We start from the raw sequence: 21,244 nt of genomic DNA, 5'->3' as shown, positions 1-21,244 counted from the left end.
CAATTTGTGAATACCAGAATATGCGCTCAATCGATTGCGAAGTTCAACAGTGAGACAATCAACTATGCTGTAGAATGTGTGAATTAGAAAATAGTCGCGTGCACTTAGCTCCGTATTCGCAGATGGTGTCGTACTCTCGTCACAAAATAGTTTCCACCGTTTCTTACGCTTATTTGCAACCTTATATTCGTTGATTGCAACAAACGCTTCGGCCTTCTCTTCAATGTCTTCAAACGTGCCCAGATGGTGGCATGACCATACGGGCAAGTCGTATAATAAACAAAGAAACTAATAGTTCTGAATGAATATACAACACGGAAAGAAAATTGAAAGCATAGTAAATCAAAGCAAACTAAACGGCTACAATTCGATTTACATCGGGAAACTGTTAAAATCACAAAGATTTGTTTTACTGCAATCCCGATAGAGTGGTTAAATGGCGTAATAAAGAAAGATCATACATTGGGAAACTGGCCTGTAGTTGGGGGCCCCTTAAAATTCGGGGGCCCAAGGCTGCAGCCTTGTTAGCCTAGTGGTTAATCCGGCCCTGTAGACGCAACTCATTTTTTAAAATTATGTTAAAGCTTTTTTAATCGCAAGTTTAAAATGAACACAAGCCATTCAAATTCATAAAGAGTGTGTCTAAACGCACCGGTCGAGATGTGTGTGCACTGTTTATCTGCCTGCTTATGTTATAGAGATAACTTTGACAAAATAACAACAACATGTCCCTTTTTGACGTTCTAAAAGCATAAAAAGTATGATTCAAAAGGTAAAACGAGAACCAAATATAAAAGAAAACTTGCAAGCACCATCCTATCAAATGAATATTGTTGGGATATCGAATACTTATCGCACTTATAATATAATTTCATTGTGTCAATTCCCTGTACAAAACATTTGATTTTTGACACCATACACAATTCAAAATATGCAGTAAGATAATTGATACAAATAAATAAAACATAAACCTGCGAGCAATACTTTTTACTCACGAATAAGGTAGCCATAAAGGCATCCCTATTGAATCGTACTTTGTTTTTGATGCATTACTTGTTACCCGAGCAGCTCACGCGGTCTCAACCAGTCTCTGACGGTATAGAACACTAATGCGCTTTTTCAGCGTAGCTGTTTTACCATATGCGCCCATCATAGCTATAGCCCACCCAGCCTGCGCATCTCTCATTCTGGTCAGGAAATACAGAACGAGACCATAACATCTTTAATTTTTTTTATAGCGGATAGCAACGTCCTTGAACAGACTGCGCCAATGCCACAAGACCCCTTTTCGCATGACGCGGATATGAAGTGTGACTAAGCATACGATATAGTTCGATGGTTAAGATATTAACTCATAATAAGCCATGTGAGGACACGTATTACATGAACTCCCGTAGTTTATTTTTTTATCAACTTACACTAATGTGTATTAGGGATTTTTGTCTATGGTATGCTATACTATTGGTCAACTCATGTTTAACGTTTTATAAATGAAGAACAATGAATATAAATATAAAGATGTGCACCTTTTGTCGATTGTTTTAATGAGTTCCGTCTATCAAGTATAGATATGCAATTCGAACAACTGTAGTGTCTTCATAACTTTTCTTAAGTTAAGCTATGTGTAACCGAAATTCTGTAGTTCGGTGTGGGTTTATAAAAACTAAACATACTAGAAAATGTTTACATCGACACCGGCGTCATCGTTGTCAATCGAAATGTTTCAATGTGTGAGTTCGAAAGCTTAACTGAAAACTTTTTTAAAATGTTATTTTCGTGAACATCACCTCGAACAGTATGTCATTGATGGTATTAATGTTCGTTACTAATTATTTTAATTAAGAACTAACAGTTTCCCAGAGTTTTAAAATAAGTTAAGAAGCATAAGTATCTCAGTTATTCTCACTATCTGTCATAACTCAGGGGTCTCTGCGTGGTCTGGGGGAACAGTACCTCAGGGGTGGCGAAATCTCAAAAAACTATACTTGTCCACGGACAACCATTTAGGAAATTTAACTTGCCCGTTGCTGAAATACACTTGTCCGTTAATGTTTATATAAATTATAAACGCATTTATTGATTAATGTTAAATAATGTGGAATATATCAAAATGAGTATGATTTGCTTGTTTTGTTTATAATTGTATTTCAATGGTACATTCATTATAGCAGTATATTATAAACAATATAAAGACTTTCTCAAACTTTAAATCTTGCGAAGCTAGTGTTATTAAAACATTTGCTGAACATAAGTACATTGTAATCTTAACAAATCAAACTAGTCCAATATGTGGACCTCATCAGACTGAGGCTACGCTACTGGTAGCAATTTGATTATATAAACTGGTAATCATTGAAAATCTGTTAGCCAAGTTTCTTGAAAAGTTCTGGTACGTTTACTTAGATCATATTTTTTATCATAATCTTTCTTAGTTTTTTGGGAGGTGGGCTGCTCAAAGCTTCGGGTTTCTGCTCCGTTGTTGAAGATTAAAAAAAAAAAGTTTCATCTTTACCATTAAAGTGGTCTTAAATAACAAGGTAGACCGTGTTTTGATTATCTTACATTGATACTTTTTATTTCCGTCTGATTGTAAAAATAAAGAAACCAGTCTGTACACTGTCTAACAGTCGGGCCGAATGTTGAAAATGCGGCATGCTCCCGGTCTCTTATAGAATAAGGGAGATCATGTGTTGACCTGACAATTAACACTGCTAAGAAAACATTTACTTCGAATTTAAATAAGTGTCCCTGGTCAAATGTCCATTTGCTAAATATCCATATGGGTGAAACTTTCACCTGCATCACAGTCATCCTTAACTGGTTGTGTGTTGGGCTATCCCAATTAACTACCCGTCATGGCAGATCTGTTCAAAACAAGACAAGTATCAGTGTTTGAAGAATTATTATTGATTTTACAATCTTGACGCTTACCCCTAGCCAGACAGCCCGGGGCTAGTGATATGTTTTAAATTTGTATACGGCGAATAAATAATAGTGATACAGATCATACAGTATACCGTCCTATCTAACGTAGAATGTAAGTACATAAAACAACACAGAAAGAGGTAAATAGTGTGAAGTGTGACTAGATACTGCACGTTATCTGTTTTGAACATATGCCTGTGTTTATATTTATAAGCTCGGCGTTTTCGGAGAAAACCCGAGGTATTGTCATAGCCAGCTCGTCGTGTCGTCCGCTGTCCTCATCGTGCTAAACCTTAACATTTTGTTAAGTTTTTGAACATTGGCTCTAAAATCAAATTGCTTCCACCTACAACTTTGAAACTTCATATGTAGATGCACCTTGATGAGTTCTACATGCCACACCCATTTTTGGGTCACTAGGTCAAAGGTCAAGGTCACTGTGACCTTTAAAAAAAAAAAAAAAAATTCTGACAAGCTTTCATTTATACAAAACTGCACCTGTAGCCAAGCGTGGCACCCGTTATGCGGTGCTCTTGTATTCTTATATATTGAATATAAATGTGTATATTATTTACCAAAACAATTTTGTCAGTGTCTGTGTTTCAGTAATCTATCTCAGACACACGTTGGACTGGTAATTTTTGTACGTAGAAACGCTGAAATTTATAATCATTTAAGTTTTATGGAATAACATATATCTTTAGAACTATTTATCACATGTTCCAAGTAAAAAACCATAGTAAACGTGCGCATATTCTTGCCAAATTCATTCGCTGATGAATTACTTATATGACATTTTAAGACAAATTACGCGTACATGTTACACTGTGGTGTCGACAAACCGCATTTTTCTGATTGGTTGATATTTAAATCTGTTTCAAAACATGACATGAGGTTAGTAATTGTGTTGCGATTAAAGCAGACATTTAATTCAAGAATTATTGCCTTTCTAACTTGATTCAACGATATTTTAGGCAAAGATGGACTTTTGAACTAAACTTTATGAGTATGTAATTTTATTTTGCAATGTTTCACAAATTAATGAAAATTTCTTAATTCTTTGCGCATCTTATAAATACGACCACTGTCATAACCTGCAAAATTGCAAATGATAAAGATAATCAACATACATTTAATTTGGCAACTATCAGATTAAAAAAAAGTGCTGTTTATCTTCTTGATTATAAATATATAAACACAGGTATACTGTTAACATGCAAATCAAATGTGTCAACTCTGCAGCTTACAGACATACAACTAGCATGTTGATATTGACATGATAAATGTGTTATTTACAAATGAGTTGTCTATGGGGAAACAGCATTGTGGGTGTAAAATAACACATGTTGAGAAATATAACAATATTTTAAAATTCAATGAAATACCAGGGCTTTTCACCCTTATATAACAGGGGCCGAAATTGAGACCCTTCCCAATCAAAAATAAGGTAATTTTTTCCCAAAATTGATAGAGGAATTTCCCAAATTGTAAACAATTTTTTTTTAATTAGACATATTTGGCATCTCCCAAATTGAAAGCAATGAGCTCTAATATGAGTAAGAATGCACCACAATGAGTCTTTCAATACTTCTGCACAATGAAAAAGACTCTGTTTAAAAAACTTTTAAAAACACGGCCTTCCCAAAATAAGCAGTTATCGGGCATGAAATTCCCAATTTGAAAGGCTAGGGCCTCTTCCCAATTTCCTTATGAAAAGCCCTGAATACTATCATGAAGGCATATATGTACCACTTATCATGCAAATATATATTTACCACTTATCTTACAGATACATATTTACCACTTACAATGTATCATGCAGATATATATTTACCACTTATCTTGCAGATAGATATTTTTTACTTAGTTCAGTATAGTTTCAACCTATTTATTTTAACTCGATTGTATAGAAAGCCTGACACTTATTTTAAAAGCTCTCGAATCTGTTTCCTGGGACTAGAACCAGTATTTGGTGTCTTTGGGGGAGAACTAAAGAAAGCTCCCACAGTGCGGATTGAACCTGTGACCCCCCAGTCGCTAGGCAGACACCATATCCACTACACCACAGCAACCTTATTTTCTACTTATCATGCAGGCAGATATTGACCACTTATCATGCAGACAGATATTGACCACTTATCATGCAGGCAGATATTGGCCACTTATCATGCAGGCAGATATTGACCACTTATCAAGCAGGCAGATATTGACCACTTATCATGCAGGCAGATATTGACCACTTATCATGCAGGCAGATATTGACCACTTATCATGCAGGCAGATATTGACCACTTATCATGCAAGCAGATATTTACCATTTATCATGCAGGCAGATATTTACCATTTATCATCCAGACAGATGTTTACCATTTATCATCAAGGCAAATATTGACCATTTATCATCCAAGCAGATGTTTACCATTTATCATCCAGGCATATATTTACCACTTATCATGCAAGCAGATATTTACCACTTATCATCCAGGCAGATATTTACCATTTATCATTCAGGCAGATGTTCACCATTTATCATCCAGGCAGATGTTTACCACTTATGCTGGCAGATATTAATCCCTTATTATGCATATTGATATTAACAATCTAATTGCGGTTCTTGTTAATCAAATAAACAAAACTCATTTAAAACCATAAACAACCTTGTGTATGTAAATACAACAAATAGTTCAAAAATAGAGGGTGATTCTTGAACTTATAGAAAGATGTCTCTGTCATCCTATAGTGAAAGAATATTTATTTTATGCTTTCCGGTGGTTTATAGAGAATATCAGTGAATTAAAACTGATAATTTCACTGTTTCAAACAGTGAAAAATAACTGAAAATTATCGATAATTTTCACTGTTTACTGTGAAATGACGTCATTTTTTTACGAAATGACGTCATTATCCCGGCAAAATTCTTTAGTTTAACTCTTTAACAATGTACATAAACTGTGAAAAAAAACCCATAAAATAAAAGGAAAATTTGTTGGATTCGGTGGAATATCGATTTTATTTCACTCGTGATCATTGAAAATATATATTTTATATATATACTGCGCCACTCGTGAAAATATTTTCTATGACACTCGTGAATTAAAATCGATAATCCACCGAATCCAACAAATATCCTCTATAAAACTGTACTTCCAAATGTAAGATGTATTCAATAACTGCAGATTGAGTTTATAAAATGGTCTATTTTGGCATATCTTGTTAATGCTTGTTTATGTTCTGAATGGAAATACAAATACATGCAGTTTTTGTTCAATAATATTTGTTTTTTCACAACACTTTGTACGCACCACACATTGTTGTCTTTGTGTCAATGGTACTTAGAAAAGTATGAACCACATGATGTTGTTTTGGTTCCATGTGTCACATAGAGTATTACATACCACATGATGTTCCAGGTGGTATTTATAGTAGTTTGTACCACACAATGTTGTCTGGGTTCCATGTGGTAAATAGAGTAGAATGTACCCTGGGATGTTTTCTGGGTTCCACATGTTGTACTTAGACAAGTACATTCAACATTACAGTGTGTTGGCTATTAATGTTGTGATGGTTATATGTGTTACTTAGAGTTATTTATACCACATGATGTTGTCTCAATTCCATGTTGTACTTATAATAGTATATAGTAGTTTTAACACTTGAAGCAATGCGTTGAAGTTATTTGATGAATAAAAAGATAATAGACCAGATAGCTTGCATTATTTGAGCCTTGTTGTTTGAGAACTTGGTTCAATGCTTATGGGTAGTGTCGTCCAAGATAACCTTGTGAAGTCTGCACGGCTAATCACGGCTACTTGCTGCCTAAACAGGATTTTACTTTTGAAGGGACTTCCTTTAAACGAAAAAATCCATTAAGGTGGAAATTCTCTTCCATGATAAGCCCGAGTAGGTTTTGCCAGGGCAAGGCTACATTATTTTAATATGAATAGTGTTCTAAAAAATAAATTTTCGTTTTATAATTTTTTCTTCAGGAAAATATCGCCTGATGTTTTCGGCATTCCTGTAAGTGAAATTGTGTGAAGTATATCTTCAACTGCACAATCAGCTGTGAACTATTCGTACATCTGCACCATCAGATGTGAATTATATGTACAACTGTATCACCATCTGTGAACTATATATACAACTGCTTCATCAGCTGTGAACTATATCGGTATCATCAGAGTTGAACTATACATAAAACTGTTACATCATATGCGAACTATAAGTACAACTGCAACATTTGCTGTTAACTATATGTACAATTACTTCATCAGCTGTGAACTTTATGTACAACTGCATCATCAGATGTGAACTATATGTATAACTGCTTCATCAGCTGTGAACTATATGTACAACTGCTTCATCAGCTGTGAATTATATGTACAAGTGCATCATCAGCTGTGAGCTATATGTACAACTGCACCATCAGCTATGAATTGTATCTTCAACTGCACCATCAGCTGTGAACTATAATAATTATGTACAACTTCTGTATTAGTCGTGAACTATACATACAACTGCACCATCAGCTGTGAACTATATGAACAACTGCATCATCAGCTTATGGACTGACCATGGAGTATTCAGTACAGCTAAACGGCCAAAGGATCAGTGCTCCAAGTTCAGGGGACAAGGCATCTGAGGTAAACTCAATGGTGAATTATTAGATCTGGTTATCTCAAGGGTGAATAATTAGATCTGGTAATCTCAAGGGTGAATTATTAGATCTGGTAATATCAAGGGTGAATAATTAGATCTTGTAATCTCTAGGATGAATTATTAGATCTGGTTAAATCAAAGTTGAATTATTAGATCTGGTAATATCAAGGGTGAATTATTAGATCTGATAATATCAAGGGTGCATTATTAGATCTGGTAATCTCAATGATGAATTATTAGATCTGGTAATATCAAGGGTCAATTATTAGATCTTTTATTCCAAGAGTGAATTATCAGAACTGGTTATATCAAGGGTGATATATTAGATCTGGTAATCTCAAGGGTGAATTATTAGATGTTGTAATATCAAGGATGAATTATTAGATCTAAACAAAAGTATGTTCCATGCATGATTGAAAGATACTCAGTTGAGTGTATGTAAATGATTACTCCGGAAGTAAATTGTGAGTTATTTGTATCTTGGACGATGTGATCTTAAAATTCAGAAGGTCTCATCAACCTTTTATGCACATCAGCTACTGACACACTTGGCTTTCAAATCACGATTATCTATGGTGAACCTTTGTTAATTTACTCATAAATTGTTTGCTGTTTCTTTGACAAAAACACCACAACTTCTTTTAAATTATAATTTTTTGAATACTATGTGATATTTAATTACCTATAACTGAATTACTTTAATGTGTAAACCTATTTTACAATTTATTTCAAAATAACCATTTGTACACACCTAATTTAAGCTTTATCTAAACAAAATGTATTGCACGTATTCAATATTAGGTATAGTATTGTTTATCTATTTTAATGAGATGTGCAGGTACAGATGTAGTATTCTTTTTCTATTTCAATAGGATGTACAAGTGCAAATGCAGTATTAGTGGTCTGTTTCAATGGGACATACCTGTTATGCAAAACAACAAAACCATTTGATTGTTGTGAGCAAATACAAAAAAAGTGCGAAACTGGGAAATCTTAGTTATTATCCCCTGCCAGGCGGAGGGATATTGTTTTGGCGTTGTCTGTCTGTCCGTCTCTCCGTCTGTCCTTTCGTCCGGCACTTTTGTGTCCGGAGCTATATCTTGAAAGTGCTTTGGCGGATTTCATTGAAACTTGGTATGAGTATATATATGGGCTGACAAGAGGATGATGCACGCCGATTGGCATTTTACACCATCTGTTAATAATGGAGTTGTGGCCCTTTGTATCTTGAAAACATGATTTTTAATATAAGCTTAGAGCTTTATCTCCATTAACACATGAGCCAGAGCCATGAAACTTGCCATAGTTGTTCTCAATCATCTGGGGTTGCTTCACATTCAACACCCATAATCCTAGGGGCTAAGGTCAAGGTAACACATTGAAGTCAAAGGTCACAATTTGATTAATGATTCATTATTTAATCATTCCTTTACTATGAATCAAGGGATTCTGTAATAGCTGTCCACAATTGTTCTCCATTTATTAGCTTAGTGTCAAATATAAGATCCAGGTTGCTAGGGTCATGGTCAAAGTCACACACAAAGGTCAAAATCGCGCATTTTAATTATATATGCCTTATTTGGTAAGGATTCTACCATACTAAAATGGATTCTCAAAATGTCCTGATGTAATTGTTCTTAATTATCAGGCAGTGCAAGACCTATGTGTTTTTGACCAAAGTCAAGGTCACACATCAAAGGTCACACATTTGTAGAAATATTTATTATTTAGCCATTATTTTACTATGCATCAGTGGTTTCTGTAATAACCTTCCATTATTATTCTCCATCTTCTTCCTTGCTGTGTGTCATATGTAAGATTCATGTCTAGGGTTAAGGTCAAGGTTCATGTCTATGGTTAAGGTCAACGTCACACAATATACTTCATGTAAGGTCATACGATTCACATCAAGGGTCAAGGTTACACAAATGCTTCATGTAAGGTCGTACGCTAAACCCCTAAACTGACCAGCATTTTTTCCAGAATTATGTATACATCTTTCTACTTAAAAAATTACAGGTTAGAGATTTTGTTCTCCAACAAGGGAGAGCATATAGTCTCTGACTTGTCTGTCCTTCCTTCTCTCATAATTTTATCTGGAGGAGGATATTGTTTCAGCGTTGTCCATCTGTCCTTTTATCTGAATAGGATTGTTTTGATGTTGTCCATCCGTCCAGAAAACTTTTGTGTCCAGAAGCATATTGTGGAACTGCTTTTGTGCATTACATGTGTATACCTTTTTGTTTAGTTTTACACCCATCCATAAACAAAGTTTATTTGGTGGGGGATATCAATTCAACAAATTTGCTTGTTTATTCTGTTTATGACAAAGTGTACAGTCTTATATCACCTGCTTATTTCTGTACTTGACAATGTTTACCTTATATTTTCTGTATATTTGTCTACCTTTCAATGTTTACCACACACACAATACCTGACAATATTTACATCACATACAGTTTTCTTCCTGACAATGTTTACAACACATACATGGTTCTACCTGACAATGTTTAGCTCATATACAGGGTTCTACTTGACAATGTTTACCTCAAATACAGGGTTCTTCTTGACAATGTTTACAACACATACATGGTTCTACCTGACAATGTTTACCTCATATACAGGGTTCTACTTGACAATGTTTACCTCATTAACAGGGTTCTACTTGACAATGTTTACAACACATACATGGTTCTACCTGACAATGTTTACCTCAAATACAGTTTTTTACCTGAAAATGTTTACCTCAAATAAAGTTTTCTACCTGACAATGTTTACCTCATATACAGGGTTCTACCTGACTATGTTTACAAAACGTACAGGGTTCTACCTGACAATATTTACAACACATACAGGGTTCTACTTGACAATCTTTAACTCATATACAGGGTTCTACCTGACTATGTTTACAAAACATACAGGGTTCTACCTGACAATGTTTACAACTCACTAAGAGTTCTACATGACAATGTTACCTCATATACAGGGTTCTACCTGACAATGTTTACCTCAAATTCAGTTTTTTACCTGGCAATGTTTACCTCAAATACAGTTTTCTACCTGACAATGTTTACCTCATATACAGGGTTCTACCTGACTATGTTTACCACACACATATAGGGCAACAAGGAGATATCCTCTCTGTCCAAGTTGAAAGGTCTCGGCAAGGATGACAAAACGGAGAACGCCATGTTGCGGTCGCGCATTGATGAGCAGTCACAGCTCATCATGATCCTAAAGACCCGGGCAGACGAGGCATTTACAAGAATTCAGACACTGGAGAGGATTAATGAGGAATTGACGAGTTTTCGTGATAATGCCAAGGAACAGTTGCAGAGTGAAATACGCAAGTTTAATATACTAGATGGAAGATTTAATGACCTCGCTTCCAATCACGAGGAGATGATAAAGTATAAGGACGAGTATAAACGTGTTAACGGGGAACTGAGGCGAGAAAATGATAAACTGAAGGATGACAATGCCAAGCTGTTTTCTAAAGCAATCCAGGAGAAGGATGATATGATAAGGCAGCTTGAGGGGAAGCTGATCACGGCCAAAGATCAATGTTCTACGCTAGATACTAAGTACAAGTAAGTGCATTATGTATGAAACTTATGTTTTTATGTAAGTTTAGGTATCTTTTGTGATGGAAAAAAGATGTGGAACTGTGTTATATAATAAATACATACTTTTTTAACAACTAAAACAAGTCTTTTTACAAATTAATTTTTATTTTATTAAAGGGGCCTTTTCACAGATTTTGGCATGTATTGAAGTTTGTCATCAAATGCTTTATATTGATAAATTTAAACATTGGATCTACAAATCTCCAGTAAAAAATCAAGAATAAAATTAAAAAAAGAAAAACATGTAACCCTCATAAGGGCTAGAGCCACTGACCCCTGGAGTCCTGGAGTAAAAAGTCTCCCATTTAGACCACTCGGCCATACGTGCTCATACAATGAGTGATGTATTTTATACTTTATATAAGCTATCCTCGTAGTTTCACAAAATATAACGACAACAACAGAACTCTCCAAATTATTCAATTATTTCACGTTGCAACGCTTTATAATTTTCAGGTTTTAAAATCATCAAAAGATGCATATAATGGCTATTTTAGAGCATGGTAAATGTTGAGTAATACTGTTTCCTCACAAATATCATAACTAAAACGAAAATTTGCGAATCTGAAACAACTTTTTTTATAATTTTTCAATTAACCAAAACGTGAAAAATCCCCTTCAAGTACAAAATGTTCAAAAACATTAACAGCAACACATACATTCTAATATTTCCTATGTAATGACCTTTATTGCAATAAGAGGAGTCCTATGTAATGACCTTTATTGCATAAAGAGGCGTCCTATGTAATGACCTTGATGGCAATAAGTGGAGTCCTATGTAATGACCTAGATTGTAATAAGTGGAGAGTCCTATGTAATGACCATGATTGCCATAAGTGGAGTCCTATGTAATGACTTAGATTGTAATAAATGGAGTCCTATGTAGGCGTCGTGCTAAAACCTTAACATTGGCTCTAAAATCAAAGTGCTTCCACCTACAACTTTGAAACTTCATATGTAGCTGCACCCTGATGAATTCTACATGCCACACCCATTTTTGGGTCACTAGGCCACTGTGACCTCTAAAAAAGAAATTCTTCTGACAAGCTTTCATTTATTCAAAACTGCACCCGCAGCTGAGCCTTGGCACCTGTTATGCGGTGCTCTTGTTTCATTTCTCATGTCCAACTAAATAAAAAAAATGTTCTAGTTAATAAGACAATATTCAATTAATGGCCTCAGCTAGTGGTATGTAGCGTCAAAGTCACTGTAACTAAAAATAGAAAGATGTTTTCCGCTTGATAACTTGAATTTTGAAGGTGATTTTGCTATAAAAGTGTGTACCTATGTAGCTTACACGCATTTCTATATTGGGATTCCATTTTGGGGAAGTAGGGCAAAGACCAAGGTCAAAGGGACATTTCAAGGTCCCTGTTACTTGAAAACCTTGAGGTTGATTGGACCCAGTGCACTGTGTGTGAAGTAGCTTAATATATGAGTCGTGTTCTGAGAAAACTGGACATAATGCATGTGCGTAAAGTATTGTCCGCACAGGCTTATCAGGGACGACACTTTCCGCCTTAACTGGATTTTTGTGTAGAAGAGACTTTGCTTTAAATGAAAAATACCATAAAAGCTCAAAGTGTCGTCCCTGATTAGCCTGTGTGAACTGCACAGGCTAATCTGGGATGACACTTTACGCACATGCATTAAGCCCCGTTTTCTCAGAACACAACTCATATGCATTCCTATCATAGGATTTCCTTTGGAGTCAGTAGGGTCAAGGTCACTGTTCCAAAAGTTGTTTCTACTCAATAACTTCCAAGCTTACATGCAGACCTAACTTGGGATTGAATTTGCCACTCGGAGCTAAGGTTCCTGTTGTCAAATCTAGAAAATAGTTTTGGAATATATAAATAAAATATAATCTGGAAACCAAGATTTCAAACTACATGTATGTTACTTAAATTGAGCCATGCAGCGAGTCTGAGAAGACAGAGTCCTATGCCTAATGTATGTGCATAAAGTATTGTCCCTGATAACCATGTGCAGTCTGCACTGTCAGAACAGGCACGATACTTTCCATTTTATGGAATTTGTCAATTAAATTTAGTGTAATCTAAATGAAAATCCAGTCAGAAAGAGCTGTCTCTGAATAACCAGCCTGTGCATTAAAAGTAAACAATCCTTTCTTTGAGTCATTGCCAGGTTTCTTGATGTTTTTATCTCTGTATCTACCTGAAGTTGCACGTTGATTGCCTGTTGAATGCTTGTTGACTGCCTATTGATTCCCTGTTGAATGCTTGTTGACTGCCTATTGAATGCTTGTTGACTGCCGGTTGATTTTAGACAAGCAGTCCAGGAGGGTCGCGTACAAGAGGAGGGTTTAAGGCGCGACCTTCATGAGTCGGAGGAGAGACTACGCGGGGAGCTGCGAGATCTCACCCGGAAACTCAATGACTCTGAGGAGAGACTCAAAGGTGCATGGGGATCTGAGAATTAATACCGAGGGGTAACTGGGGAATGAAGAAATTAACTATCATGTTGACCCCTATAATATGTATTTACAAATAAAAAAACAATTCTCACTTAAAATGCTGAATGTGTTAAGTCAAATAAGATTTTTAAATGCTAAATATTCATTGCTTTTTGTTTATTTAAATTTGATTTGTTTATTTTAATTTGATTAATTGTTTTAAATTAGATTGTAATTGAATATGTTGTTAACAATATGTTCTCAACAATGATGATATTAATTATTTTTTTAATGAGTTAACATTTAATTACTCAGAAGAACATAATTACAACTTGTTGAGGCACCTGTCACCTAGGGAAATAGGAATTTATGCATGTGTCATCCCAGATTTGCCTGTGCAGTCCACAGCATGTGTCATCCCAGATTTGCCTGTGCAGTCCACAGCATGTGTCATCCCAGATTTGCCTGTGCAGTCCACAAGAACTGATCAGGGACAACACTTTTCACTTTTATGAAAGTTTTTCATTTCAGGATTTCTCTTCCAATTTTAAATCTAGTCTAGGTGAAAAGTGTTATCCCAGATAAGCAAGTGTGGACTTCACTGGCCAATATGGGACACTATTTCAATTTGTCTGCTTTTCATTGCCAGCTGCCAACTACAAGCTGCAGAGCCAGCTGAGCACACAACATTCTGCAGACGCTGAGATGATGAAGAAACTTCAACAGGTCACCAAGGAGAAAGATGAGCTCCTGGACCTCGCCATGCAGCGGGGCAAAATCATACAGGTTACTTTATGTGTCATGTGGACCTTGCCATGCAGGGGGGCAAAATCATACAGGTTACTTTATGTGTCATGTGGACCTCGCCATGCAGCGGGGCAAAATCATACAGGTTACTTTATGTGTCATGTGGACCTCGCCATGCAGCGGGGCAAAATCATACAGGTTACTTTATGTGTCATGTGGACCTCGCCATGCAGCGGGGCAAAATCATACAGGTTACTTTGTGTCATGTGGACCTCGCCATGCAGCGGGGCAAAATCATACAGGTTACTTTATGTGTCATGTAGACCTCGCTATGCAGCGGGGCAAACTCATACAGGTTACTTTATGTGTCATGTGGACCTCGCCATGCAGCAGGGCAAAATCATACAGGTTACTTTATGAGTCATGTGGACCGTCCATGCAGCGGGGCAAAATCATACAGGTTACTTTTTGTGTCATGTGGACCTCGCTACTTTATGTGTCATGTGGACCTCGCTATGCAGCGGGGCAAAGTCATAAAGGTTACTTTATGTGTCATGTGGACCTCGCTATGCAGCGGGGCAAAGTCATAAAGGTTACTTTATGTGTCATGTGGACCATTGCCATGCAGCGGGGGAAAATCATACAGGTTACTTTATGTGTCATGTGGAGCTCGCCATGCAGCGGGGCAAAATCATACTGGTTACTTTATGTGTCATGTGGACCTCGCTATGCAGCGGGGCAAAATCATACAGGTTACTTTATGTGTCATGTGGACCTCGCCATGCAGCGGGGCAAAATCACGCAGGTTACTTTTTGTGTCATGTGGACCTCGCCATGCAGCGGGACAAAATCACGCAGGTTACTTTTTGTGTCATGTGGACCTCGCCATGCAGCGGGACAAAATCACGCAGGTTACTTTTTGTGTCATGTGGACCTCGCCATGCAGCGGGACAAAATCACGCAGGTTACTTTTTGTGTCATGTGGACCTCGCCATGCAGCGGGGCAAAATCACACAGGTTACTTTTTGTGCCATGTAAACTGTAAGTATATTTATTGTAGCTTGATAGCATCTAATTCATAGGCTTGCTATGAAATGTTTGAGAGTGGTTCTTGGGCAGACAGAGTACTTTATGGCTTTGGAATGATGCTAAATAAGTATGGGATTGTGGGACTCGTCACCATGTTGCCATGTTCACCATGTTTTTTATGCTCTCAATGTGTGCTATGTCATTGAACCATTGTGTATACTTTTTTTTAAGTTTTAAATTTGAAGAGTGACTTAAAGCTTTGCAAACATTGCTTCATCTTTCTAACAGTTTGTGTTCACCCACAGGTAAACTAGTGTAAACAGTTATACAAATGTTAGCTGTTCAGCATTTTTACATATAACCTTTGGTCAGTTTTACATTCATAGAAGAGAGAAGAAATCAGCTGAAAGTTCTTTGAAGGTAGATTGATCAGCTGAAAGTTCTTTGAAGGTAGATCGTCTATTATGAGCAGATATGCCTTTGGTAAACTAGTTTGTTACATATGTCATTGTTATGCCATTGTTATGTTCTTTTGTTGAGAAGCAGATATACCGTTGGTATTATATTGTGGTAAAAGGCAGATACGCCATTGGTATACTATTGTGTTATTAGTAACAGATATTCCATTGGTATACTATTGTGTTATTAGTAACAGATATTCTATTGGTATACTATTGTGTTATTAATAACAGATATTCCATTGGTATACTATTGTGTTATTAGTAACAGATATTCCATTGGTATACTATTGTGTTATTAGTAACAGATATTCTATTGGTATACTTTTGTGTTATAAGTAGCAGATATTCCGTTGGTATACTATTGTGTTATTAGTAGCAGATAATCCATTGGTTTTCTTTCAAACCTTCAGAAAGAGCAGACGGACAACAAGGCCTTCAAGAAGCGAATTGAAGAGATGGAGAAAGCAGTGCTGGACATGCAGGACAAGTTTGAGTAAGGATCCTCTGGCACAGATATGCTGTAATGTAGTATTAACCTGTTTATTTAACCCAATTATGCCTAGTGGACTCTCCCATCCTTCTAAATTGGATCAGTTTATTTCCAAAATAAGGTATGTCTAGTATATTTATTTCTATATTTAGAATATTTCTTACAGAAATTCCTTTAAGCAAACAGCGCAGACCCTGATGAGACGCCGCATCATCATCTGGGTCTATGCTGTTTGCCAAGGCCTTTTTCTAGATGCTAGGCATAAATAGGTTAAGCTTCATTATTAATTGAAAGCTTTCAGTTTATACACACACACATAGAGTAGATATGTTAGGAGGGACAAGTGTGGGTGTTTGAAGACAGCTCTAAACAGGTTCTGAGGTTTGTCAACTCCAAGACTTCAATGAACCACCTGGGGGTAAGGGGGACACCACATTAATCATTCCAATGTGTCCTTATATGTTGTAGGATAGCCTTGTACACATGGGTGGGCTTTCATTGAAAATAATATACATGTGATATAGATGGGTTTGCTTTAAAAAAATATTTCATGATTGACAGTGAGCATATTTGTTTTTGTTCAGGGTGACATAAATACAGGATGCATTTTGACCAGAATAAAAATGGTCATACATTTGTAAGCGCCTGGTTCCATCCATAAATGCAATCATAAAACAAAGGAACATATATTGATGAATGTTAGAGGTTTGTCCTTTATCCTTTTGTGACAAGTTGATGTCAGTTTTTGATTATTAGTACTGAGTAGCAATCACAATTTTAGAGAAAAAAATCGTTGATTTTGACTACAACTTATTGGGTAGGTTGACATACAGATTTTTGTTGTTTAAACAATGGATTGATTTCGCGAGACCTGATAACCTTGCGTAGTTTTTTCTAAACATGCTGGTAAAACCAGGTTTAATGCATGTTAGTAAAGTGTCATCCAAAATAAGCCTGTGCAGTCCTCATAGGCTAATCATTTATGACACTTTGCACTTTTAGGGAAATTTTAGTTTTAAGGAAGTATTTTTTAAAGAAAAATCCAGTCTAAGCGTAAATTGTCATTCCTGATTAGCCTGTATAGACTGTGCAAACTAATCTGGGACGATACTTTACGTGCATGCATTAAGCCGCATGTTCCCAGACAGAGACTCACATACATACCCTGGCCTGTTGTAGACGAGAGGCGGCTGCTGTGAACTCTAACAGGGCTGTGAAGAAACTGAGGGACGACCTTCAACAGGCCGAGAGCATCAAAACTGAAGTGACCAAGGTAGGCTACTCTGAGAGAGACCCTGTAAGAGGCCACACACAGTTCTCTCCCTTGATTTATACTATATATATATATATATATATATATATATATATATATATATATATTCACACATATGGCCAGTTACGGGGTCTCTGATTTAGAAATAGGTTATGGGGTTCCCACTTTAAATACATGTATCTCCATACCCTTTTTTATCCGATATAAACACGAATTAAGGTATATAGGGGTACCTACTATTATTATTGTATATAAATACGTCATTTATTTAACGTCTTATACAAGGAAATATATAGCGAACTTATTTGCGAGGTATATACAATTTCAATTTCAGACCTGATTGTGGTTTTCGATTTAAGACCTTATTGTGAGATTTGATTGCATTACCTCCCCTACACCCCCCTCATAGTAATTAAAGGAGCCTAGATTGCGGGGTTGTATATAGACCCCGTTTTTTATATTGACCTCGTAAGTACAGTCTGAAAACTACAGAGACCGCGTAACTGGCACTATGTATTGGTATATATATATATATATATATATATATATATATATATATATTATATCTCTATATATATATCTCTCTCTCTATATATATATATATCAAGCATATATATGAAGCAGACATACTGTGAAATCCTCAATCCCCAAAAAAGGATGGTTCATTCACAGTTATATACCCCATACTTTAACCGCAACACATCTTCCAATGTTGGAACAGTTTACATACGCAGAAGGGACAGTTACATGAACATTTATTACAAACATGAAACCATAGTTGTATTTGGGTAGGATCTGATAAGGATTCATAAGTAAAAGTTGAACTCTCTATTTTTGTATTGCAAGGCAGACACCTTGATCATCAATAAGCCTTGAACTGTTTATTGTAAATATGAGTCGCGTTCTGTGAAAACGGTTCTTAATGCATGTGCAAAAAGTGTTGTCCCAGATTAGCCTGTGCAGTTTGCGCCCGCTAATCAGCAATGACATTTTGCATGTTGATGTATTTTTCGTTTGAAGGAAGTCTCCTTTTAGCAAAAATACAGTATAGGTGGAAAGTGACATCCCTACAAAGCCTGTGCGGACTGCAGAGTCTAATCAGGGATGACACTTTCAGCACATGCATTTGCCCAGTTTTCCAACAACGAGCCTTGCAATATGCCTGAAAGACCTTGACCTGTCCATTATCACTGCAAATATAACAATTTGTTTATATCCCAGACATTTTATGTATATCTATATCAATAAAATTTGCAGGAAAAGAGAAACAAACAAAGGTTTGGTGTGTTTCTTAAACACGCGGCTGATGGGGACAGTAATATGAATTTGTGACACATAACTTGGGAGGGGCTGTGGCCACATATGATATTGTGATGCATAATGTGGGAAGGGCTGGGGCAACATATGATATTGTGAAGCAAAACATGGGAAGGGCTTGGGCCACATATGATATTGTGAAACATAACATGGGAAGGGCTGGGGCCAGGTATGATATTGTGAAACATAACATGGAAAGGGCTGGGGCCATGTATGATATTGTGGAACATAACATGGGAAGGGCTGGGGCCACATATGATATTGTGAAACATAACGTGGGAAGGGCTGGGGCCACATATGGTATTGTGAAACATAACATGGGAAGGGCTGGGGCCAGGTATGATTTTGTGAAACATAACATGGGAAGGGCTGGAGCCATTAAGTTAGATATTGCGAAACATAATGTGGGAAGGGCTGGGGCCACATATGATATTGTGAAACATAATGTGGGAAGGGCTTTGGTTACATATGATATTGTGAAACATAACGTGGGAAGGGCTGGTGCCACATAGAAGCTGTTTAAACCTCACGCTACTGATAAAATATAGATGTGGTTAGGTGTGAATTTTGAGCAAATTATCGTTTGCATATAGCTAAAATAAATTGAAAACGTATATTTGGATTCGCTACATCGACATACTCCAAAATACTCGTGCTTTTCACATTAAAATGTCTAAAAGCATTAAAATAATATGGTTCATTCAAGTCTTGTATCAGCTAAAAAGAAGATTGCTGTAACCAGATAGCAGCATTACCTTCCATTACACATTCAATATAAACATATTCATGTAAAGTTGTACATGCATAACAAAAAGAAGTATTCTTGTGTAAACTCACATGTTGTCCATAAAGTTTTTAACACTTTGGGAGGCGTTACTTTTTAGCTCACCTGAGCACAACGTGCTCATGGTGAGCTATTGTGATCGCCTTTTGTCCGTCATCCGTCGTGCGTTGTGCGTCCGTCGTCAACATTTGCCTTGTGAACACGCTAGAGGCCATATTTATTGTCCGATCTTCATGAAACTTGGTGAGAACATTTGTCCCAATGATACCTCGACCGAGTTTGAAACTGGGTCATGCTGGATCAAAAACTAGGTCACTAGGTAAAAAAAAAGAAAAACCTTGTGAACACTGTAGAAGTCACATTTGATGCCCAATCTTCATGTAACTTTGTCAAAATGTTTGTCTTAATGATATGTTGGTTGAGTTCAAAAATGGTTCCGGTCCATTGAAAAACATGGCCGCCAGGGGGCGGGGCAGTATTCCTTATATGGCTATATAGAAACCTTGTGAACACTCTAGAAGTCACAATTTTTTCCCAATCAACATGAAACTTGGTCAAAACATTAGTTTCATTAATATCTTGGACGAGTTTGAAAATGGTCCAGATTGGTGAAAAAACATGGCCGCCAGGGGGCGGGGCTGTTTTCTCTATATGTATATAGTGAAAAAATGTAAACACTCTAGAAGTCACATTTTTGGTCCAATCTTCATGAAATTTGGTCAGAGCATTTATTTCCTAGATACGACGGTTGAGTTTGAAAATGGTTAGGATCAGTAAAAAAACAGGGCCGCCAGGTGGCAGGGCAGTTTTGCTTATATGGCTATAGTTAAACCTTGTTAACACTCTAAGAGTCACATTTATAGTCCAATCTTCATGAAACTTGGTCTGAACATTTGTTTTTATGATAGCTAAGCTGAGTTTGAAAATGGTTTCGGTCTGTTGAAAAATATGACCGCAAGGGGGCGGGGCAGCTTTGCTTATATGGCTATAGTGAATCCTTGTTAACACTCTAGAAGTAACATTTATAGCCCAATCTTCATGGAACTTGGTCCGAAGATTTGTTGTATTGATAGCTTGGCTGAGTTCGAAAATGGTTACGGTTTGTTGAAAAACATGGCCGCCAGGGTAGCGGCAGTTTTCATAATATGACTATATTAAAACCATGTTAACACTCTAGTTGTAATGCGGATGTTGGTGCACAATGATGATGATGATGATGATGATAATGATGATAATGATGATGATAATGATGATGATAATGATTATGATGATTATGATGATACTGGTAATGGATTCAGAAACATTAATGTCAAACCCAAATATCTAATTATAATTATTGCATTACTCAAATTAATTATTGCCATTACGTATGATTGTTATCTACATGTATATCTTTGCAGAACTTTAACATAGTGGTAAAACCAATAAAACAACAAGAAGTGTTACATATGGATCTTATTTGACTTTTCATTCACTCATCCTAGGCTACTCTCTATAAAACTCATTTATACCTGTGCCTG

At 36.4% G+C, this 21,244-nt stretch overlaps 2 protein-coding genes across 10 annotated transcripts in view; both read left to right on the top strand.

Moving 5' to 3' along the window:
- The window catches only part of LOC127847478 (uncharacterized), a 122,827-nt gene that overhangs the window by 49,489 nt on the left and 52,094 nt on the right, over nt 1–21,244 (top strand). The window lies entirely within an intron of this gene.
- LOC127847479 (coiled-coil domain-containing protein 89-like) overlaps nt 1–21,244 on the top strand; it is a 30,219-nt gene that overhangs the window by 2,150 nt on the left and 6,825 nt on the right. For 2 of the 8 annotated variants that reach the window (XR_008033989.1, XM_052379400.1), the window contains exons 1-8: nt 1,721–1,809; nt 2,942–3,037; nt 6,912–7,565; nt 10,702–11,171; nt 13,497–13,627; nt 14,273–14,409; nt 16,271–16,353; nt 17,530–17,623. Coding sequence is in view for 7 of the 8 variants with exons in the window: in XM_052379400.1 (XP_052235360.1) it covers nt 7,497–7,565; nt 10,702–11,171; nt 13,497–13,627; nt 14,273–14,409; nt 16,271–16,353; nt 17,530–17,623 (984 nt within the window). In the remaining variant the exon portion in view is untranslated. Of the gene's footprint in view, nt 1–1,681; nt 1,818–2,937; nt 3,038–6,911; nt 7,566–10,701; nt 11,172–13,496; nt 13,628–14,272; nt 14,410–16,270; nt 16,354–17,529; nt 17,624–21,244 lie in introns of those variants that run through there. The other 6 variants (XM_052379403.1, XM_052379402.1, XM_052379401.1 and 3 more) reach the window with 6 other exon arrangements.

The sequence above is a fragment of the Dreissena polymorpha genome, chromosome 10 (genome assembly GCF_020536995.1).
Source record: "Dreissena polymorpha isolate Duluth1 chromosome 10, UMN_Dpol_1.0, whole genome shotgun sequence".
NCBI lineage: Eukaryota > Metazoa > Mollusca > Bivalvia > Myida > Dreissenidae > Dreissena > Dreissena polymorpha.
The sequence above is the reverse complement of the archived record's forward strand: the minus strand, read 5'-3'. Positions and strand labels throughout refer to the sequence as shown.